Consider the following 25,340-nt stretch of genomic DNA (forward strand, 5'->3'; position numbering starts at 1 on the left):
ATATTGTCTTTTCATACTTCTCAATGATGCATATAGTGTTATGAAAAACAAATGTAATTCTGATTTAGGTATAAACCATTGTGACAAGATTTACTTCTTTCATAAAATGTATTGTATTGATATTGTTTTCTTTAATATAGTGAAATATGTTGGTGTTGCAGTTGCAGAGAAGTAAATTCAAAAATGATATCAAAGGCATGGTTGTAAAATTAAAAATATATTAATGTCATGTCTTGCCTATATGGAGTATGCAAGGTATCGTGTTTTTGAGACACTGAATGTTGTTACTTTTGTTCTCTCCCACAACCTTTAAAACTCATTGTCCTTTGTTATATATGAGGAAGTATGTGGATTTAAAAAAAAAATATGTGCCTCAGAAATATATGGAGTAATAACAAAACCACGTTTGTAAAAATCTGTTTGTACAAAGCTAATCTAAAAAATTTTACTTATTTCAAAATAGATCTTATAAAGTTATTAGCATGTCTGGTCCCACCTACAGCACACATCACAGCACTAAAAGTATTTAATTTTTAACTTATACCTTGCTTTGCTGGTTCAAAGTGAGGAATTTTGTTTAATTTATTATGTTGGTGTATTTTTAAAGTTATTTCTTTGTATGTAGTGTTTTTGATTGCCTCAAATATAAGCCATGAACATTCTTTACAAGGAAAACTAGTTGTAGTTCATGTCTAAACTGTGTACTGCATATTTTTGATATTTTACAAACATAGAAGTATCGGTGTTTGACAAATGTTTGAGAAAGTCACTAGCCCTTAGAGAAGTCTTGGCTAGTGTCCTGTATATTACAGTAATTAGGTTGAAATTTTTTACTAGACCAGACCAAATATTCACCAGCTGAGACTGAGGGCTTGTGGATTTGTTGAACTCTGAGTATATGTGTACATCATGTCATAGTATTTACACATACACTGGATACAAATTTACATCAATCCATCTTCATACACTATGTCCATATATATATATATATATATACACACACACACACACACACATACACACACGTGTGTGTGTGTATATATATATATATATATATATATATATATATGGCTGAAAGAACTGAACACAGTATGTCTCTCACACGCATGCATGGCACACACACTCATACACACACTGCATGCTTTGTCTGTCTAAAAGATAAAACGTCTGTTAATGTAAAATGTACTACCAAGAAGGATTGATTTTTCTTATATTGTTTTTATGTGTTTGGTGTTTTCAAAACTTTTGTCTTGTTTGTACATTGTGTGAAAATTTTAAATGCACTTGACTGAAAAATGTAAATAAATGAATCCGTCCACATGGGATGCAACTTTTTTTCTTGTTTATGAATTATTGCTACAGTTGATCAGATATCTGAAAATAAAAATAAAAATTATGAATGACTTATTAGGGTTAGACCAGGAACTTGAATGACTTGAGCCTTCAGTAATCTTGGCCCCTTGACTTCATCTCTCAAGACCAGTGACTTCAGTTAAGCCTATTTTGTGCTCCACGTGGTATATCAAAAGCTGTGGTATGTGCTATCCTGTCTGTGGGATAGTGCATATGAAATATCCCTTGCTACTAATGAAAAAATGTAGCTGGTTTCCTCTAAGACTATACGTCAAAAATACCAAATGTTTGACATCCAATAGCTGATGATTAATAAATCGATGTGGTCCAGTTTTTCAATTCAGACTCTAGTAACCTTGTTAGTTACTTCAGCCTCTAGCAATTTAGACAAGTGACGTAAGTCTTTAGTAATTGCAGACCAATGACTTCAGTCTAAATAACTTTACACCACTCCTATAATAATATAATGTAACAGTTGACTTTAGCCTATAGTGATTGTGAACCAGTCTATTGTCATCTTGGACAGTGACTTCAGTCAAGAGTAATCTTCAGCCAATAACTTCTGCCTACACTTGGTAAACTTCTTTGGGGACTTCAGTAATCTCAGATCTGTGACCAAACTATAGTAATATTGGATCAATGACCAGTCTATAGTCATCTTGGACAATGATTTCAGCCTAGAGTAATCTTGAGCCAATGACTTCGGCCTAAACTTGGTAATCTTAGCTGAGGACTTCAGCCTTTAGTGATCAGACTATAGTCATCTTGAACAATGACTTCAGCTCAGAGAAATCTTGAGACAATGACTTCGGCCTGTAATAATCTTGGCCAGGAACTTCAGCCTTTAATACTCTTTGGACCAGTGACCAGACTATAGTAATCTTGAATCAGTGACTTACGCCACTAGTGATCTTGGAACAATTACTTCAGCCTACATTAATCATAAACTAGCAACTTCGGTGTACGTTAAGTTTTAGTATTACTGAATTGGTAACCACTATGGGAGTGACACCAGATATTGGTACTAAGTGAAGTGATAGAAATGTGTGAGAAGGCTACATGTGAGGTAAAATTTCTGAAAATTACTACATTTATAAGTAACACACATGAACCAGATTTTACACGTTCATTTATAACAATTTCTGCCATCGACCAAACCTAAAAGTTTACTAATTTAGTTGGATATTTTTGATAAAGCTCATTAAACATTTCATCTAGTACTGGCAAAATGTTGCATCTGTCAACTTCATGTGCAGTAAAAACCGTTTCTAATGACATAGATTCATACTTATTATGTCATTTCTGTTTGATTATTTTTTACTATTAACCTAAATGTACATTTAATTTAGTTTCATTTTCAATCAACGTCAAAATCGCAAAGAAAAATATTTCTCTCCCATACAGTAGTAACTTGTCATACATTGTATTTAATAGTCTACACCCCATATATAATGCATATCAATCCAGTATATATTTCATGTTTTATTCTATATATGTATAATATAAATGAAATAGTAAAACGTAAGTATGATTATTCAATAATAAAGTATAGTGTTAAGAATTAAGTGGAAACACCGACAATCAAGGTTTGCATGATTACTTGTCAGTGTTTTAACAGTCAAAACAATCTATATAACATTGTGACATCCTGCATGTTCTTAACATGGCTTGTAACAGGCTTTACAAATTACTTTATTTGCCAGCAGTTCATAAATCTCAATTCAGTGCAAAAGTGTTACGTATTTCCACATACTGGTTACAGAGTCATTGTATACTAAAATATACATGTAAAATGTCTTGATTGACTTGGAAAGAATTGCGATAAACTTTGGAAAAATAGGAAAAGCCACATTTTGTTGAACAACATCCAAGCATATTGTACTAAAGGTAATTTTCAGGTGTGAAACATCAAGGCCAATGTTAAAACATGCTACAACACAGATTACCCGCCTTTTTATGTTGGCTACAAATGTTCTTTTTATTTTGCACTTTTGTTTTTTTAGAATGGCAGCTGAAAAAATGTATCAGTATTTAGGTGGGGTTTGAGATCATGACCCATAAGGCCTGATAGTTTTGCAAGTTAACCTGTGCTCTGCATGATCAGAGGCCATTTTACATTCCTGGTGGAATCAACATTCAATACAAATCTCCAATTTTTTTCTATGAAATGTTCCAAAAGTCCAAGAAGAAGAACTGATCTTTTAAAACATTCATCATTACACTGCAAACCCTTGTTTATACAGAGACTACATGTAATTATCCTGGGTTACGCTAGCTACGGTATTGCCGTCTTGTATGTCTTGAAATCAGTTTTCACATCACACTAGTGAGAAGTGCACCGAGTTAAAAACAATCCTCCTTAGACCAGTGAAGTTTTCATTTAGTTTATCCGAGTTTTGTTTTCTTGCAGGTTCGGCCCAAAAGTAATTTTATTTATGAAATTCGTCTTTGTGTTTCTTCTGCTTTACCGTATGTGGATCCTGAAAGTAGAAGATAAGTATTTGAGCTATTTTGAGCGAATCTGCCAAAGGATTGGGGCCTTAATGTACAATGTACCCAGTAACCCTTAAATTAAAAAATAAATTATTTGTGCATTTTCAGTGAAATCCAGACTCCCCCCAATTTTATACATTCAACTAAATGGGTCAGGGCCCCATTCCACAAAGCAATCTTAGCACTAAGATCACCTTAAGGGCATATGTTAGCTGTGCAGTTACGATGATCTTAGGGCCAAGATCGCTTCGTGTAACGGGCCCAGAAATCTGCATTTACAGTGTTGATATGGGGACATCTAGATTATGTTAATAATGGGCAGTGGAAATCCCTCAGCTATCTGAACTGTCTATCCTGGACAGTGGGTTAGTGTTTACTTGTTAGAGGTTAGTGAGAGAGAAGTGGGTGTAGTGGCCTTATACATACCCATGAGTCATTAGCCGGCACTGACGGGTGAACCCAGTGCCTACAAGCTTTATATTCGATGTCAATACCACTACACTACCAAGGCCAGTTATGAGAAGGAAATCAAACTAGATGACCAGTGTTTCTGCCAGAAAGAAATTTTTTGGTATGGCGCTATAGAATTAAACACAACCACAGTCAACAAGGGGTATGGGGGGGCCTTCCCTAGAAAGAAAATGGATTAAGTTTAAGGTCAGGGTTAAGAAATCATATAGTAATGATAAGAGTATTTAATTTTGTCAAAAAGTTAACTTAAAAACATAAAATATGCCAAAATATTTGGGTATGGCGCCATACCTGTTTTACCCTCTGGTAAAAACCCTGATGACCTATTTTAAATGCTTTTAAATGCCCCTGAAATTTGGGTTGTAGCCTATCAAGGCAAGTTCATTTCATAAATTGGGTTATTTTCTTATATCATTCACCTTTGATCGAGTTTTCGTTCTATGTTGTTGCGTATGTACATGCCTGCCCTGCATTGCTTCTTCAGAATCATTCACCTTTGATCGTGTTTTCGTTCCATGTTGTTGCGTATGTACATACCTGCCCTGCATTGTTTCTTCACTATCTGTTTCCTATAATATACAAACAGCTAATGTTGTATGATTAACTTCATTTGCATACAAAGAGAGAGAAATTTGACTACTCTTAAAAATATGAGGTTATTTGACATGAAACAGTCAATAACTAATTACTTTCTGTTTGTATTCTATAAACTGGACTCTTTCGATACCCTCCTAATCCTAAAAATCTTTGATTTTGTCAAGAATATTTGTATTAACGTTTTTGGTGCATAAATCCCTTCCCTCCTGATTTATATTCTTATTAAAATATTGTGAACTGAATAGTCCTTAAAGGGCCATTCCTGAGTTTGCTGCATTGTAAGATGTTTCCGACTACTAAAATATTTCTACGATTAAATTTGATTAAATATATTTACTTGTTTAGAATATCAGTGTCTGTGTATTCAATGTGTTTCTGGTCATCTTAATATTTGTAAGAAGCCCAAACTGGATTTTGTCTTCAAATAATTTTGTACGTACGAACATTTTTTTTTTAAGGAAAAAAATGAAAATGAACCAGTACAAATATTAGAATGATCAGAAACACGTTTAATATACAGCCACTAATATTTTATTCAGAAAAATATATTTGATATATTTGATATGTAATTACAATCATTAAAAAGTCTCTGTTAGTCAATAACATCTTAAAAATGGCAGCAAACTCGGAATGTCCCTTTAACAGAATTTCATGATGATATCATAGTCAATAATACAAAGAGAAACCTCGAAACATAAACAGAGATTATGCTCTATTAAAGGGAAGTAACTTGGGTTTGCTCGATGAACATTGAGGAGCTCACATGATTATTGTTAATCCAGACTGTCTGATAATACTGCTGTTTTAGTGCTTCTTTCTCCGCTCTTCTCCTCCGCTCTCTCTGACACGTTTCTTTATCAGTGAATCCAATATATCGCCTTATGGCCTCTTGATCCTGCTGTCTCTGACACTGTAAAACACCAATATATATATACTGAACACTAAAAGAAATGCAAATATATGTTTTAGCTGTGGCATTAAATTTTGTTTTTAACAAGGGATTGACACACCATGATATTCAAGACAATTACAGGTTGAGATACTGTTTACCATTTCACAGAATTCAGCATTTCTAATCAAGGAAACCTATTCTAATTACAAACTAACCATAACCATAGTGTGTGTTTCTTTTGGTGTCCATTATATAATGGAGATTGCACAAAGGAGCATCGTAGTTTTGTTTTCACACTGGAATGTACTGTAATTTGTTACATACATGTACATGTAGATCAATGAACTATATAGATCTACAAAAACCATAAAAGTGATAATTCAGTGAAAAGTCGTATTTTCAGTTAGTTACAGTGAAAATATAGAAATCATATTTACTTTTTTGAACAAGTTCATGATTAAATTATTTACCTTATAAATTATTCTGTTTTGATTATTGAGGCCAGTATCGCTTCTTCTTGTTCAAGTTTGATGATTACCAATGCATTTGATAGAATTGTAATTGTAATTTTTTTTTTAATTTAAACAATTGTAGCCTACCTATCAAAAAGCAATATAAAGTGCAATTACGAGAAAATATATAAGGAAGGAAATGTTTTATTTAATGACACACTCAACATTTTATTTACGGTTATATAGCGTCAGACATATGGTTAAGGACCACACAAATATTGAGAGGAAACCCACTGTCGCCACTTCATGAGCTACTCTTTTCGATTAGCAGCAAGGGATCTTTTATATGCACTATCCCACGGACAGGATAGTACATACCACGGCCTTTGTTACACCAGTTGTGGAGCACTGGCTGGAGCGAGAAATAGCCCAATGGGTCCACCGACGGGGATCGATCCTAGACCGACCGTGCATCAAGCACACACTTTTCCACTGGTCTACGTCCCGCCCCCTATAAAATATATAAAACTGAATAATTATAATGATGACACAATGTCCTGTCATTGAGTGTAAGTTCAAATTAAACTTGGCATTCGATTCGTTTTGTTTTTGTGGGGTTTTTGGGAGGATCGCTTTGTCAGGCATGTTTGCACAGCAGTATTATTAAATAAATGTCAATTTAATAATTAAATAAAGATAATTTTTATAAAAATTTCTTTTTAAAAGTCTATGGTCAAGTAATTGTCTGGAAAAGTCCCATCGGAAGAAATATATCATGCCGTTATGTGTTTTCGATAGGATATTAACAAAAAGCGAAAGATATTGTCAAAAATTAGGAAAGATGTATATAATAAATAGACCATTTCATGGTGGGTTTTTTATAATACTATTTTTATGTCAACTCGTGATGTGTGAAAACCATATTTTCACTCATTGCTTTGCAATTCATGAAAATATGTTTTTCACACATCACTCGTTGACATAAAAATCGTATTCGAGAAAACACCATGAAATAGCCTCTATATAATCTACTCTTTGGGTACCAAACCAGAAAGAGGGTGCTGGGAGTGTGCACCCTGTATCCCAAGCTTTAAAATTTCCCGAAAACCCATACTACATTTGTGACCATTAGATACCATTTATCTTACAATTCGTAAGATAAATGGCATCTAACGGTCACAAATGTAGTATTCTAAAACCTATGTATGTCCCAATAGTGCTTATAGTTGACTTGTGTGTCACAGATAAGTCAATTTCACGTTAACTTGTACATGTACGTCATAAAGTAATCAATTTGACCATGCTTTTTTTGATTGGATGGTACAGTATGGCATTAGTGACCTGGTCATCACCTAGGACCTGCCAGTCATATGTCTTTAAAATGTTACTGCACATACATGTATGTGTGTTAAAGGGACAGACCCTAGTTTTTTTATTACTATGTCATATTTTTCACTATTAAAGCCGTTTGTGATAATTGAAATAAATATTACTTATAGTTTATTGTTTAGATTATCCATTTCTGTACAACCAAAGTGCTTCTGGTCATCCTGGTGTTTGTAATACCACAAAATGCATCTTTCTTATTTTTAAAAACGCTCGTGCGTCTGAGAAGTAACGGATATGGAGTCAAGTTTTAGTCTATTTTAATGTCACAGACTCTTGTTTCACTCTGTTGTAATGTTATGCAAAGCTTTGTAAATTAATCAAACTTAGTGTCCATTTTTATGGGTTGAAACTAGGGTCTGTGACTTTAACACTATGTGTTATCAAAAATAACGAATGATGTTCTTAGCAACGGGTGTGTAAGAAATTAATATTATTAAGGATTTGTTTCTTTTTGTGAGCAGTATGTAATTTATTGGTTAGCTGAGTGGTTTTTTTTAGGAAGACTGCCTTTTATAATAAATGTATTTGCTCTCCTTTTTTTTCTCTGATATATACAGCACTGGGCCTAAGAATAATTACTAAATTACACAAGTTTGTTTTAGTTTTAAAATTATTTGCAATAAACAAAGTATTCCAGACTGGAAAAACAAATATAACTCTTACAAAATATGAACTAACATAAAACTCACTTCAGCCATTTTCTTTTTCATTTGCCTCTTCAACATTTTTTTGTGTAGATCACTTTCATTAATGCTATCTTTTGAAGCAACATTCTGTAAAACAGTCAACAGTCAACACTTAAAATTAGTTAAGAGTTGGTGGAACACAAGGACAGATCCAATTAGGACCCATCTACCGCACCCCATGAACAAATTAAAGTGCCCCCCCCCCATTTTAGTTTGAGCAATTTGTTTAAATTTCTATTTTACGTATGCCAAATGTTTACTGAAGTGCCCTTTTCATGAGATGGTCCATGTGCCCTTGGTCCCCTCCCAAAAATATTTTCTGGAACGTTCCTTGGTGCAGTGATTAAGTAAAGTAAAGTAAAGTTTTTTTTATTTAACGATGCCACTATATATATAGAGCACATTGATTTTTTATCTTATCCGGCTATTGGACGTCAAACATATGGTCATTCTGACACTGTTTTTTTTATAGAGGATACCCGCTGTCGCCACATACGCTACTCTTTTATGACAGACAGCAAGGGATCTTTTATTTGCGCTTCCCACAGGCAGGATAGCACAAATCATGGCCTTTGTTGAACCAGTTATGGATCACTGGTCGGTGCAAGTGGTTTACACCTACCCATTGAGCCTTGCAGAGCACTCACTCGGGTTTTGGAGTCGGTATCTGGATTAAAAATCCCATGCCTCGACTGGGATCCGAACCCATTACCTACCAGCCTGTAGACCGATGGCCTAACCACGACGCCACCGAGGCCGGTAATACAAAGAACACTGAAGAATCGAAATCGCTTTTATTGTTGTTTTGTATATTATAGCAAAGCTTTTTATTTTGTTAATAGACAAAACCTGTGGTATAAAATAATTCGACAGGGCATCGAGGGTAGAATGGTTACCATTATACAGTCTTTATATGACAATGTTAAATGTGTAAAATGTAATAATGTACTTTCAGACTTTTTTTATATGCAAGAACGGTTTATTTCAGGGAGAGGAGTTTATCTCCAATCTCAGTTGGTAGAGCATGCACTCGGCTGAGCTGGGTGCTCTCATTGTAGGATCAAATCATGTATTTCAATGGACCCATTCTTTGACTGGGTATTTCCTGTCCCAACCAGTGCCACACAACTGTTATATCAAAGGCTGTGGTATGTGTTGTCCTGTGAAAAAGTGCATATAAAAGATCCTTTGTTGCTAATGCAAAAATGTAGTGAGTTTCCTCTAAGGCTTTGTGTAAAAAAAATACCAAATGTTTGACATCCAATAGTCAATGATTAATAAATAAATGTGCTCTAGTGGTCTTGTTAAACAAAACAAACTTTAAGCACTCTGCACAAACAGGGGTTTTCATGAAAATCATTGGTGAAAAATATAATGTACATACAATTATTGATATCATATTCATTGAAACAGCAGCCAATGTTAATCTAGAGATGCAATTCAAATTTTGATGTCATGTTTTGATCACCCTTATTGGATTTTGCATAATGTACATGCAAATAAATAGATAATAGTCATCGCATATCCACTGAAATAGAAGCAACTTCTTACAATTTGTCAATTTAGAGATGCAGTTCAAATTTTGAGGTCTTATTTTTTGGCCAGCCTTATTGGATTTTGTATAATGTATGTACAAATAAATATTAATATTCCTCACATATTACTTGAAATAAAAGCCAGCTAGCTAGGGCCCATACTTTCGAAGACATCTTAGTGCTACAACATCTTGAAACCATTGTAAGCTATGACACCACTATGTTGTGTTTCCGTTTGATACCATTTATCTTACAACGAGTTGTTTAAAAACGTATCCGACAAGCAAGTTGTAAAATATATGGCAAGCCTGCGCAAATTAAAAATTTGCATAACCTGAAAAGGGGTTATGCCAAAAGATTTTGCATAACCTATTTTGGTTTGCACAACCTGGGTTTTTTCTTTATAATAATAATAAAATAAAAACCTTCATTTTGAAAAACAAGAGAGTGGCAATGGTAAGTAAAAAGTATATGTATACAAATGTGTAAGAAATTTAAAAAAAATAATAATGATTAGGACTATTGTAATAAATTACCAAAATATAGTGAATGTCAGGCTTGACCTATTATATAAAACACATCATCATATGTGCATAACTACGTGTGAATAAATAAGAATTCACTGCAAGGCAATCTCTTGCCATTAATTTTATAATATTAGTCTTTTATGTGTATATATCATTCAGTCCTGAGTGGGAGACTCGGTGCCATCTTCCTTGTCTGGGGAACAGTGGATACTGATATTGTCCCTGTCATTATCATTGACACTGTCATTGTCGTCACTATCACTATCTGATTCGGAATTACAGTTAATAATAGGGTCACTGTGACACAATATCACCATTTTTGATTGGTTAAATTCGGCTATAACACCTTCTAACAACCAATGAGAATGCACCTATTTCACAAGATATTTATACAAACATGACTGGTTACATTACTTGCTACGAAAAAGTACTGCATCGGGAACAAGTCTAATGTTTGTACTCGCGATACGGTACATTGCCGGGACCATGGGGACTAATCATTCAGTAAATTTTACATGAATGGTAAACTGGTTATGCCAAATAAAATGGCATAACCGATGCACGAATGAAACGGTCATTCGTGCAATTTGTGCAGGCCTGAATGGTATCAAATGAACACGAATGTAGCATTCTATTTCTTACACACCTCGAAACAATGAAAATGTAAACAATATAATGAACTAAATTATGTTGTTACGGAACATAGCCTAACTGGGTCATGGCGTATGGATACTTGGCTTTAAGCATACATACCACGTCATAACCAAATTACTACTGTACTAATTGAAGAAAAGCAAGCATTTTAATGTGGCGAAGCATTGTAATAATACAGCTAATTTTTAATTCGAATGACGTCAGTATTCCAATGACATTACTTTACATCTCCTTACAATAACACTAAACTGGGTCATGACCTCTCAGAAACAATCTCCAACATACATTGTATACGATTTTGATACACAACGGTGATATCCTACAAGGGTTTGTAAGAAAGTAATGTCATAGCTTACAAAGGTTTTACTATTTCGTAGCGCTAAGATGGCTTCGAAAATATGAGCCCTGTTCTTTGTCAATCTGAAGAAGCAATTCAAATTTTGATGTCATGTGTTGGCCAGCTTTATTGGATTTAGCAATAATATATGTGACCCAGTAGAGGGTGCAAGCACACCCCCAAAACACCCTCCTGATCTACCACAGTAGCAAGGCCATTTGTCCCAATTAAAAGTCAGACAGTTGTTAATGTTCAAAATATTCACATTGTCCTTCACTCTTTATTTTAGCAATGGATGGTTCTACTGTTCTGATGTGTCATCATTAGGGTCTCCATGAGTACTCAGGCATGTGCAATAAAGAGAACTCTCATTTTTGTAACATCATTTTGCCATAAGCTTGCATTACATGGCTATAAGAATGTGTGGAATGCAATACAATGGCATGATTTGGCATCCATGTTCAGTGCTGGAATTATCATCATCATGTCGTGTGAGTGTTAGGATACTTGGGTCTGGGTAGAGTTTGACCCTCGAGTCCAATACTTTGGACTCATGGAGACCCTAGTCATCAAAATACCATAAAGGTAATTCAGTGAATTATTTACATTTTACCAGCTGCAGGTATGCTATTTGTAAACCAGTAAGAAATAAATAACTTACATGCAAAACAAACGTTGGTGACTCTTCATACTGTTGGGGTTTTCCTATTCTTCTTCTGTCTTCTTTGCTAACTGCGTAGATGAATTCTGCTGCATGGACACCTGCAAATTCATTCTTCGTTTCTACACTTTTCCTTTGGGCCTTCGTATTTTCTCTTTTATTACTGTTCTATAAAATTTCAGACACCAAAATACATATCAATAATGTTTACAACGATAACTATTATAAATAAATAAATATCATAAATGAATAAATTTTAAAAAAGTAACCCGGCACGCGCACATGCATGCCTCCACACACACAAACATACTTACACACACACACACACACACACCATTGGTGTAACCAGGATTTAATGGGGGTGGGGGGGGCAGGGCGGACAATATTGAGGGAGCCAACCACCGTATTTATAAGTTTTGTTATGGGGCAACAGGAAAATTAAAAAAAGGTGGTGATGGGGGGGGGGGGGGGGGAGGAGTGATTGGGGGTACATAGTCCCTCCCTCTGGCTACACCAGTGCCACACACAGAGTAGCAGTAGCATAACAAAAAACTAAGATAAAATCATCATCCGTGACTTTGATTAACTGAGATGGATATACAATGGGAATGAAGCCACTTACTGGGTTGACCTCGACGGTCAGATACTCTGTGTACGGTACGCTATTCTTCAGTGTAATGATCGGCACCTGCATGTACTTCTTGTCAACTCTGTACCATTCATCCTCCTTTTCACCCCGTCTCTCCGCTTGTCTTTCTTCCTCTTGCTGTTGTCGTTGCTGCTGTATTTCTTTTTGTCTTTCTTGTAGTCTTTTTTCTTCTTCTTCTTGTAGTCTTTTTTCTTCTTCTTCTTGTAGTCTTTTTTGTTCTTCTTGTCTTTTTTCTTCTTCTTCTTGCCTTTTTTTTTCTTCTTCTTCTTGCCTTTTTTCTTCTTCTTCTTCTTCTTGTCTTTTCTCTTCTTCTTTTTGTCTTTTTTCCGCTTCTTCTGTTTCTTTGTTTCCTTCTTGCCTCTCCACTTCATGATATTCTTCGGTAGACTGTTGTCTGCTACTGTGTCCTTTCTGTTGAGAGTAAAAGAAATAACAAAAACAAAATGAGGGAAAATATGGAGATCTAATTCATGTGAGTCATTTTCAAAGCACCTTTTTAGGAACAGTTTTGTTCAGTATTGCCTGGTGGTGTAGTGGTTTAGCGACCAAACTTAAAGCTGGTAGTACTGGGTTCAGTGGGCTGGTATCATTTCACAGACTAAATCATACATTACCATTCTACAAATTTAAATGAGAGAAGGCTCTGCCATGGACTAGCACTATTCCAGAGATAAAAGAATACACTGCTTTGGACTATTATACAGACTAAAGCAGACACTGACATGGGCTGGCACTATTCTGCATACTAAAACAGATGCTGACATGGGCTGGCACTATTCTGCATACTAAAACAGACAGTCACATGGACTGGCACCATTTTACAGACTAAAGCAGACACTGACATGGGCTGGCACCATTCCACAGACTAAACCAAACACTGACATTGGCGGGCACCATTCTACAGACTAAACCAGACACTTACATGGGCAGGCACTATTCCACAGACTAAACCAGACACTTACATGGGTGGGCACCATTCTACAGATTAAACAGACACTGACATGGGTGGGCACCATTCTACAGACGAAACCAGACACTTACATGGGCGGGCACCATTCTACAGATTAAACAGACACTGACATTGGCGGGCACCATTCTACAGACTAAACCAGACACTTACATGGGCAGGCACTATTCCACAGACTAAACCAGACACTTACATGGGCGGGCACCATTCTACAGATTAAACAGACACTGACATGGGTGGGCACCATTCTACAGACGAAACCAGACACTTACATGGGCGGGCACCATTCTACAGATTAAACAGACACTGACATGGGCGGGCACCATTCTACAGACTAAACCAGACATTTACATGGGCGGGCACCATTCCACAGACTAAACCAGACACTTACATGGGCGGACACCATTCTACAGATTAAACAGACACTGACATGGGCGGGCACCATTCTACAGACTAAAGGAGACACTGACATTGGCTGGCACCATTCTACAGATTAAAGCAGACAATGACATGGGCGGGCACCATTCTACAGACTAAAGCAGACACCACCATGACTGGCACCATTCTACAGATTAAACAGACACTGACATGGGCGGGCACAATTCTACAGACTAAAGCAGACACTGACCAAAGCTCTGGAGCCTATTTCACTAAACATCGTAAATTTACGTTTACGTGTAAAAACTTACACCTGTCGTACGTCTACGTCTATGTGTACGTTTACTCCATTTCACAAAGCTGGTCATAGAAATACTATTAACTTACTTTGCACATAAATCTACATCTGTTTTCTTTTGCAACTCATTTAGCAGAAATTTTACATCAAAAGCCATTATTAATAACTCAATGTACTCTAGTACTGTCGTTAAACACAACTGATGGATCAGTTACAAACTCTATATCAGATATGACTGGTACCATTTTACAGTCTAAAGCAGACACTAACATGGGCTGGCACCATTCTACAGACTAAAACAGACACTGTCATAACTGGCACCATTCTACAGACTAAAGCAGACAATGACATGGGCTGGCACCATTCTACAAACTAAAACAGACACTGACATGGGCTGGCACCATTCTACAGATTAAACAGACACTGACATGGGCTGGCACCATTCTACAGACTAAAACAGACACTGTCATAACTGGCACCATTCTACAGACTAAAGCAGACAATGACATGGGCTGGCACCATTCTACAAACTAAAACAGACACTGACATGGGCTGGCACCATTCTACAGATTAAACAGACACTGACATGGGCTGGCACCATTCTACAGACTAAAGCAGACACCACCATGACTGGCACCATTCTACAGACTAAGCAGACACTGACATGGGCTGGCACTATTATACAGACTGAAACAGACACTGACATGAGCTGGCACCATTCTACAAACTAAAGCAGACACTGACATGAGCAGGCACCATTCTGCAGGCTAAAGCAGACACCACCATGACTGGCTCCATTCTACAGACTAAAGCAGACACTGACAAGGGCAGGCACCATTCTACAGACAAAAGCAGACACTGACATGGGCTGGCACCATTCTACAGAGTAAAACATACACTGCCATGACTGGCACCTTTCTACAGACTAAAGCAGACACTGCCATGACTGGCACCATTCTACAGATTAAAGCAGACAATGACAAGGGCTGGCACCATTCTACATATTAAACAGACACTGACATGGGCGGGCACCATTCTACAGACTAAAGCAGACACTGACATGGGCTGGCACTATTCTACATACTAAAGCAGACACTGAAATGGGCTGACACCATTCTACAGACTAAAGTAAAGTTTGTTTTATTTAACGACGCCACTAGAGCACATTGATTTTTTTATCTTATCATAGGCTATTGGATGTCAAACATATGGTCATTCTGACACTGTTTTTTAGAGGAAACCTGCTGTCGCCACAAAGGCTACTCTTTTACGACAGGCAGCAAGGGTCTTTTATTTGCGCTTCCCACAGGCAGGATAGCACAAACTATGGCCTTTGTTGAACCAATTATGGATCACTGGTCGGTGCAAGTGGTTTACACCTACACATTGAGCCTTGCGGAGCACTCACTCAGGGTTTGGAGTCGGTATCTGGATTAATAATCCCATGCCTAGACTGGAATCTGAACCCAGTACCTACCAGCCTGTAGACCGATGGCCTAACCACGACGTCACCGAGGCCGGTCATTCTACAGACTAAGACAGACACTGACATGGACTGGCATCATTCTACAGACTAAAACAGTCAGTGCCATGACAGGCACCATTCTACAGACTAAAGCAGACACTGACATTGGCTGGCGCCATTCTACAGACTATAACAGACACTGACATGGGCTGGTACGATTCTACCGACTACAGCAATTACTAACATGGGCTGGAATCATTCTACAGTCTAATGTTTGAACCACAATAACATGTAGTACACATTCTGTGAAAATGTTATACTATAAAAATACTAGCTACTTCCAGATATTGTTGAGTAACAATAACATGCAGGGGCCTAATTCACAAAGCTCTCTTAGGCTCTGCTAGACAACAAAGCTTCCTCTTTGCAAGTCTTTTAGCATTGCAATGCGATATCGCAAAGTTTTGAGAGTAGTGAATTAGGCTCCAGTACACATTGTTGAAAAAAGTTAGGGTGCTTGTTTACCAAATGAATGCAAATGCAAATAGCAAAGAACCTTTTCCATGACTAGAGAAACTGCATTGCCTTTCGCTTCAAAAATTATGTGAAAATGTCTTTGACGCAGGGGCAAGTTATATCCCATTAGTAGTCTTCTGTTTATTATTATTATTTTATGATTAATAGAGTAACACCCTCCAAAAACATCTGCACACCCTGTCAGTTATATTAGTTCGGTTGGGTAAATAATAATGTTTTGTTTATTGAGAGTGTGTGCATAGCATTTTAATGGCCATTTTTGATGCCGATAACAAATCCATTAAAATTTTGAAATTCTGATGACATTTGACCTCAAGAACCTTAATTTATTCAAAATGGTAGCTAAAAATGGTCAGTTTGAGTCATTTTCTGCATAGCATTTTAATGGTCTGACATCTAGTTTTTAAAATTTTCAGGGAGAGCATGCTCATAGACCCCCTAAAAGCTTGGGTGTTTCATACCCTCAATCTCTCACACAACTAACAAGCCTCAAATTGCTTCTGCCAGGCATAGAGTTTTGGAAAGGTAATTTATTTGATGTTTGTTTTTCATATTTTTAGTACCAAGGAATGTAGAATATATCATTTGTTTTAGTATTTTGCTACATATATTGAGCAGAGAATTGCTAAAGCAGGAGCAAACAATTGGAACATTCCCAATGGTTTGCATTAAATTTTGCAATCATGTTCACTTAGTGAAAAGGTACTATCGGATATTAACAGAACCCATTCATTGACATTCACCATCGCATTCATAGTGACATTCGCTTGGTGACAAATCACCCTAACACTATGAAGACATTAACCACTGACCTGATAATCCATAGCGAAGACTTCAGTCTGCTGGCCCTTCTTTACCTTCTGCTGTCTGGCTCGGTTTGTCAGCATGGACCTCTCTACGTGATGCCTCTTCTTCTTCTTAGTCACCGTCTCCTGCTTGTTGACGTCCACCACCTTGTCCTGTGTCGCGGCCTCAAGCTTCTGCTCAAATGTGACCGACTTCTTGTCCTTGTCACTCTGCTGTGAGGTGCTTGGTCCCTCGAGGGGCATGTCCTCATTGTCAGCCTCCTGGCCCGCATCATCCGGTTCTTGCACATATGTGTCCACTTTGATACGTTGCCCTTCAGTGTTGGCTTTCTGCTGACACATGTCCAACTTAGTAACCTGCGACGAAACATCACGTTTCAGCTGGTAATTACCGGCTTTGGTATCAAGATCTTTAAGTTTGGGTTCTTGATGGCACTGGACTGAATGTATTGTGATCTTTGGTGGGTCCCTTCTTGATCTAGGTCTTCTTTTATGGTCAGATTCTTCTATGTATCCTTCAACAATTCCTGAAAATTCTGTCGAGTAATCCTGTGAAAATCCTGGTAAATAATCCTGTGAATATTCTGGTGAGTAATCCTGTGAATATTCTGGTGAATAATCCTGTGAATAATCCTGTGAGTAATCATATGAGTCACAATATCCTTCTGAGTAATCCTGTGAGTATCCTGAGTAATCCTGTGAGTACCCGTGTGAGTATCCCACTGAATAATCCGGTGTGTACCCCTCTGAATAATCCGGCGTGTACCCCTCTGAGTAATCCTGGGAGGATCCTTTTGAGTAATCCTGTGAGCAATACGGAGAGGACCCCGAGTATCCTTCCATGTACCCTGTGGTATACTCACTAGAGTCACCTGATTCTTGTGAATAACCTCTTGAATAACCTTCTGAATTATCTTGTGAGTATGTTTTTGAGCCAGCAGTTTTCCTATCTTCATCCCTATGTTTCATCTCATCACGTAGTTGCTTCAGGGACTCAGACGTCGTTGCATCCGATTTCTTGTCATATGACCCGCTTTCTGTTGGAGCTGTAGGTTGTTTTAGATATGACTTCCATTTCTCCTCTGTTGATAGATCTCGACTTTTAGACTTCGATGTTGGAAATTTAAAAATATTGTTAAATTAAACAATTAAAATTATGCAATAATTTAAGAGTCAAGTATGTTAAAAATTTATATCCTTATAAATCATTCAAATTTGAAAGATACTGTAGAAAAAAAAAGTTTGTTTTGTTTAATGACACCACTAGAGCACATTGATTTATTAATCATTGGCTATTGGATGTCAAACATTTTGGTAATTTTTACATATAGTCTTCTTTGAGAGGAAACCCTTTACATTTTCCAATTAATTAGTTGCAAGGGATCTTTTATACGCACCATCCCACGGCCTTTGATATACCAGTCATGGTGCACTGGCTGAAATGAGAAATAGCCCAACGAGTCCACTGATGGGGATTGATCCTAAACCAGCCATGTATCAAGCTCACTTTACCAATGGGCTATGTCCCATCCAAGAACCAGAGTTTGGTTTGTTTATCTGTTTGTTAATCTCTGCTGTGTAATGATTAAATGGAGTGTCCTCATTTTGCTATTGTAACATGTTCTCGATTAGCAGAGCCTTATCAATGACTACTACAGTGAAACCTCTCAAAACCGGACCCTCTTTAAACTGGAATCCCCTCAAAACCGGACATTTTTCAGTCCCTTTTTAAATATCTGTACAGAAGAGAACCTCTATAAACTGGATACCCCTTAAAACCAGATTTTTTACTTGGTCCTGAGGGTGTCTGTTTTAGAGGAGTTTCCCTGTATTACGCATGCAATGTATTTTCTTATTTAGAATATCGGTGTCTGTACAGTATATTCAATGTGTTTCTGCTTGTTCCAGGGCTTGAACTTAACGATGGCACAGATGGCAATTATGTTGTTGCGATATGAATTTTTGCCAATGGATACAAATATTTAGCTGCTGCCAGTTGAAGGGACTGTTTCTTGATTTTGGTATTTGTTGCCAAAGTTACTGGTTCAAAATTGCCATTCCCCAGGCTCAAAATTGCCATCAGTAAGCATTTGTTTAATCTACTTGAGTTCTAATTATTTTATAATGTGAATTGACGATTTGAAACACGATCACACTGACCAGGTTTTTGTTAATGCTGCGTTCTTTCTGAAAAATTAATATTTACACAAAACTCACTTTTTTTTAAAGTATACAACTGTACTTTGATTTTCAAGGATGCAGTGAGTATTATGTAATATTTTGTGTGTTTGCATGTAAATTTATACATAAACAATTAAAAACACCCATCGAAATTCAGATCAGTTCACTACATCAATTTTGCCCATAATGATAAAAATGCCATCGCAGATCAATTATGCAATGTTCAGTTTTTGTAATTGCAATGCTGATTGCTGTACAAAATGTCAATGGCTGCAAAAGAAAGAAATACATTTGGTGAGAAACAAATGTGAGTGGTCTTAGCATTACTTGTAGAAGAAAAACAATTTGTTGCTTATCAATTTTGAACATTTAAAATATGACTACATGTACAAAAAAAATAACCTTTCAGGTTTATTTGCTGCGAAAGTCATTTAAACAATTTTTTTGTTGTAGGCAGGCTTGAAATTGCTGATGGAGAGCCATTTGATCCATGGTACTTTTTTTAATAATTACAGTGGTTGACAAATTCTTATGTTTGAGCCCTGCACGTAGATGAAAAACAACATACAAAGCTTTTATTCTGAACTATTTCATAACCATAAGGGGCCGTTCAAATATTACTTGCTGCTATTTTTGTCAAAATTCAGTACCTTCCCACCCACCCTGTAATGCTCGACCATATACCCCTAAAAATATTATGTAAAACTTGGAAACACCCCCCACACCCCTCCCATTCAAAAATAAGTCATGCAATGGGTGTAATATAATTATATAACGTACTGTTTTGTGATTTGGGAAAGTGCAGATACACATTTCAACTCCATTTATAATCCTTATTGTGTGTTTATGTTTAACTTTAACTACCTAAGTTAAACATTGTCACCGTGACAGAGTGTTTATGAGAAGAAAAAAAAATATATATATATATATTTTAGTAATTACACCCACCCACCCTCTAGTATTACATAATATTTGAATGGCCCCTGAGTATGGAGAACTAGAGATCAACACTGAAAGGGTGGGGATGGACCTTTGTCTACACAAAAGATATCTTGATTGAAAAAAAAATGAAATAAAAAATAAAAATAATAATAATGATAACAATTGGAAAATAGTATTATAAAATAGATTAATAAAAATATCCACTGACAAGAAATAAAAAGAACAAACTACTGGTATAACAGTTGTTCTCCATCACACAAGTGTATCAAAACTAAAGTATACATCAAATTCCTAGGGAGATCCAGGGTTGAAAATTAACATGAAGACCATGATCGCAGGGCCAGTTGAAGATAAAACGTACTGGCCCTTCTCAAATTCAACTAGCCCTCCAATTATCACATTGGAATTTAACTGCCAATAATAACCATGTGCTCACCGTATATAGTCCGTTTGGATTAAAGAAAACTGATGAATTGGCATTTAACTTCATAATAAATAAAGTTAAAATTCATATAAAAACATGTTATTAACTTTTAAACCCATACCAACTGAAATAAAAACAAAATGAATAAAGAAATCCAGTAGAAATAAACATGTTTCTTTACAAAGTACCATTAAATTATACATATTAAATCTCATTTTTAATACAGGGTAAAAGATAATGCAATACAAAGAGACTAAAGATAGAACGGTGTGTGCTCTAGTAAACATCTGGGAGTGGCAATCCTCTTTGTGGCGATGCAAGAGGGATGGAATAAACTTTGTGGCAATGCAAGAGGGGTGAAATAAACTTTGTGGCGATGCAAGAGAGGTGAAATAAACTTTGTGGCGATGCAAGAGGGGTGAAATAAACTTTGTGGCGATGCAAGAGGGGTGAAATAAACTGTGGTGATGCAAGAGGGGTGAAATAAACTGTGGCGATGCAAGAGGGGTGAAATAAACTTTGTGGCGATGCAAGAGGGGTGAAATCCTCGGACGTGGCTGTTCTCCTATAGACTAGGCACTAGATATAGATCCATGGAATCATCCACTATTTTGCTAAATACCCTTTCAACTCTGCTTTGTGCAGAGATACGGCCTTGATCATGTATTATTTATGGATGTGTCATTACGATTACCTTGGATGTTCCATTAATTGCCGTAAAACATGTATCAGAAAAAAGTGAACCTACGACTCTTAATCGGTTCCACAGGGAACGCCTATTTTCATACTATGAAATTTACTACGTTACTTATTTCTCAGCCGATTGTTTTGTAAATTGGACACAAAAATAGTATTTATTTTTAATTTACACTGCACTTTCACCCCCAATAAAATGTTATTTGAGACGGTATGGGTTTATAACTTAATAAATTAATATGTTTTATATGAATTTTACTTTTATTCATTATGTTGACGCTGTTATAATATATAACATACTCGTAAGGCCCTAAAATCGCTGGTCGCCCAATGGACTACCTTTGTAAAATTCTTAGTCGCCCTTAGCCAATAAAGGTCGCCACGGGCAACCGGGCGACTGCTAATTTACAACCCTGGAGATCCATTCATTGATAGTTAAAAAGGGGTGTTGATAAAATGCGGACTGGAATGGAACAGAATGCAACAGAAACAGATATCTAATATTACATAGCTTAGGAATTATGATTTCTACACATTTTGTCATATTAAAGGCTCAATATTTTAATATTGTAGCTTAAAAAGGATTGAATATGCTACCTCCCATCTGATAAACATGATTATGTGCAAGTAAATGTTTAACCAAAATTGCAACTAAAGTAATAATGTTCAGTATGCCGAATGAGTAACTGTTTTCGGCAACTACTGAAAATCAGCAAACGCCAAAATAATATGGGTAATGACATAAAGTTACTTTAAGTGTAATAACTGTTATTACACGTCTTTTAATATGATTACCTGAGATGTTACGATCATTGGCAAATCACATTATATGTAGTCGCGAATCTCTCCCTTTACAATATTTTGTGAATGGTGAATTAAAACAAATTGCCATTTTTATATTTAAAAAAAGGTACCCCTGTGATACACACACACCCTCCCCCAGATCACAAAGTATTAAATTCAGTTTGTTTTTAATCAGTCAGTTCCACGATCTTCCTTAGAAAAATCCCAAACAGAAAAACAAAAATGGGACTATGGGTAACCTTACTTTTGTTGGAATCTTTTTTAAAGCATAGTACTAATAAATATTAAGCCTTTACAGTGGCGGATCTAGAAAATAATAAGGGGGGTGGGGTGGCTGGATTGGGATGGAGTGAACCGGCGGGGCTGAGCCATGGTGAAGGTTCCGGGGACAAAGCCCTCCGAAGTTTCGGCATTGTGGACATTTTAGAGTCTTATTTCACTGATTTCCGAGGATCTAATTCCTAATTAATAATTCCATAAAGTTGATAAATTTGTTGCCGTTTTCCTGATTCACAACAAAATATTATATCGAAAACGATTTAATTGTGTCCTTATCAATGTAAGCCATACTCAGTTCAATTGTACACCTGATTCAATACAATACAATACAATAACTTTATTTCCATGTTCATATATGTATAATAAAAACATAGTCTGGTTGACCAGCAAAAATAAAGTACATAAAATTAAACGCTAACATCCAAAAAAAACTAAACTACAACTCTTGTTTAATAAAGTACATGTAGTGTAACAGGTTCTATTGTCTTTTGTCTCTTCTTCGATATTTGGTTAATTAAAATGAATAAATATTATTAAGTGGCAGGGGGTCTAGTTAGAAGGCTAGTTCGTGCTGTGTCCAAATCTGAGCAGAGTTGTGCGACTGTAATGAGTTGTGTTTTAGGGCAGTTGATGATATAATAACATTTTTCGTATTTATTTAGTGTTTGGAATATTGGGAATTCTTGTGCGAGTGTAATAAAATATTTTCTTCTGTTCGTTTCTAGCTGTTTGCAGTCCACGAGAAAATGTGCCTCATCTTCCACTGCCTCTTTGCAAAGCTTGCAGAGTCGGTCTTTTCTGAGAATATTGTGATACCTGCCTCTTTCGATTTCGAGGCGGTGTGCACATATTCTAATTTTAGTTACATGTCTTCTTAGGTTACAATTATTTAATGTTTCGAGGTATAGGGCAAGTTGATATGGTCGTACTATGTGTTTATAATATAACAGTTTTTCAGAGTCTTTTAATTTTTGTTTAAAGTATTGCCTGTAGTTGTGTTGTAGTTTTTCGGTTACTAGTTTGTTGAGAGTTTTCTTGTTTTTTGGTGTAGTGTCAATAGCTGTTATGTCGATGCAGTTTTTCTTAAGCATGTTTGTTGTGTAGTTGTGAAAGCTGTTTTTGTTATTGTTATCAAGTAGCTTGCTGTATTGAGCTGCATCAAGTAGAAGTGTGCGTTCTTGAGGTAGATTTTGTAGATGTGCCCAGTAGCTTATAATTTTCTGATTTATTTCATTTATTAGTGGGTATCTGCCTAGTTCACTTTTACATGCAATATTGGTTGTGTTTCTTCCTACCTGTAAGTTGAATTTGCAAAATTTTATATGTACTTTTTCGAATGGTTCCGATTCTAAAATGTCTAGTAGTTTATTAGGGTCATGTATTTTCATCTTATTATTTAGTTCAATGCCCCAGATTTCACAGTTATAGAGAAGGATCGGTTTGATTAGGGTGTCGAATAGTTTGTTATATATCTGGGGAGGTGGAGGTGATCCAGAAAAGGATTTTTGGAGTCTGAATAGGGTTTTACGTCCTTTAGTAGCAAGATCTGTTTTGGTTGTACTCAAGTTTCCATTGGTGTTAATGGTACAGCCCAAATAGATATATGTGTGTGTCTGTTCGATTTGCTCCATGCCGTACTGAAATGCTACATGTTTTGGTTTTCCTTTCTGTATAACCATGGAGTTTGTCTTTTTTAAGTTGACTGATAAGTGCCATTGTTGGCTATAAGTGTGGAGTTCGTCTAACGCTTTTTGTAGACCTTGTTGAGTTTCTGATAAAAGTACTAGGTCATCTGCCCATAATAAATGCGACACTCTTTCATTTAGTAGGTGGGGCGAGTGGCAGTCGCTGGAGAATGTCATATCGGCTAAATATATGTTAAACATAGTGGGACTTAAATTATCTCCCTGTTTCACTCCTACTGTAGATGGGAACATGTCAGTTATTTGATTGTTAATTTTGACAGCTAGTTTGGTTTTGTTGTACATAGCTTTTAAGATCTGAAAGAATTTCCCGCCAATACCCAGTCTAAGTAATTTAAGGAGTAAGCCGGTTCTCCAAACAGTGTCGAATGCTTTGTGGAAATCAATGAAACAGAGATAAAGCTTGCTTTTTTTCTGTTCAATGTATTTGTTAATCAGCGTTTTTATGATAAAAATGTTATCTGTAGTTCTTCTATTCTCTCTAAAGCCAGCTTGGTTGTCTGCTATTAGGTTTTCTGATTCAATGTGACGTGTTAATCGTTTATTTAATATGGAGGAGAATATTTTCCCTAGACAGCTTGTAATGGTAATTCCCCTATAGTTGTTTGGGTCTTGTTTAGATCCCTTTTTGTGTATTGGTGTGATATAACCAACTGTCCAAGAGGACGGTAGTATCCCATACTGGAATACTGTGTTGAATAATTTTGCTATGGGTGATATGATTTCATTTCCATATTTTAACATTTCGTTTGTAACTTGGTCTAAGCCACATGCCTTATTGTTTTTCAGTGATTGTAGGGCTGTTTCACAACAGGGCGATGCATATTATTTTCGCCAACGGAATGGCTTTATTTGCATCTTCCTGAACAAAACTTTGAAGTAACAGTATATGTTTGGAATGAGTATTAAAAAAAATTGCCCAGGAAGGGAGGGGGTGGCTAGCCAGCCTATTCACCCTCCTGGATCCGCCACTGCTTTAAAAAGTGTAGAAATCTAATTCATCGGCTACATTAAATATCTGATTATACTCTGTTGCGGTCCGCATTTTACTTACATCCGCAGTTACGTAGCTCACTGTTTTGCCAGTCTTTCTGTCAAAATAGCCACCGGTACCTTGTGTTGTCAATCCCTTGAAACCGTCTGGACACCGCTAAAAATAAAAAT

At 36.4% G+C, this 25,340-nt stretch overlaps 1 protein-coding gene across 2 annotated transcripts in view; it reads right to left on the reverse strand.

The window, feature by feature from the left end:
* Positions 1-2,822: 2,822 nt before the first annotated feature.
* Positions 2,823-25,340, reverse strand: part of LOC121370307 (rac guanine nucleotide exchange factor JJ-like) — a 59,327-nt gene continuing 36,809 nt past the window's right edge. Inside the window, exons 7-14 of one of the 2 annotated variants that reach the window (XM_041495447.1) lie at positions 25,252-25,326; positions 17,154-18,254; positions 12,670-13,107; positions 12,048-12,215; positions 8,337-8,420; positions 5,678-5,824; positions 4,737-4,886; positions 2,823-3,833 (exon numbers count right to left, since the gene is read on the reverse strand). In XM_041495447.1, coding sequence (XP_041351381.1) covers positions 3,783-3,833; positions 4,737-4,886; positions 5,678-5,824; positions 8,337-8,420; positions 12,048-12,215; positions 12,670-13,107; positions 17,154-18,254; positions 25,252-25,326 — 2,214 coding nt within the window. In that variant the 3' untranslated portion in view covers positions 2,823-3,782. Of the gene's footprint in view, positions 3,834-4,736; positions 4,887-5,677; positions 5,825-8,336; positions 8,421-12,047; positions 12,216-12,669; positions 13,108-17,153; positions 18,255-25,230; positions 25,327-25,340 lie in introns of both variants that reach the window. The other variant, XM_041495446.1, reaches the window with a different exon arrangement.

This window comes from Gigantopelta aegis, chromosome 4 (genome assembly GCF_016097555.1).
Source record: "Gigantopelta aegis isolate Gae_Host chromosome 4, Gae_host_genome, whole genome shotgun sequence".
Lineage (NCBI taxonomy): Eukaryota > Metazoa > Mollusca > Gastropoda > Neomphalida > Peltospiridae > Gigantopelta > Gigantopelta aegis.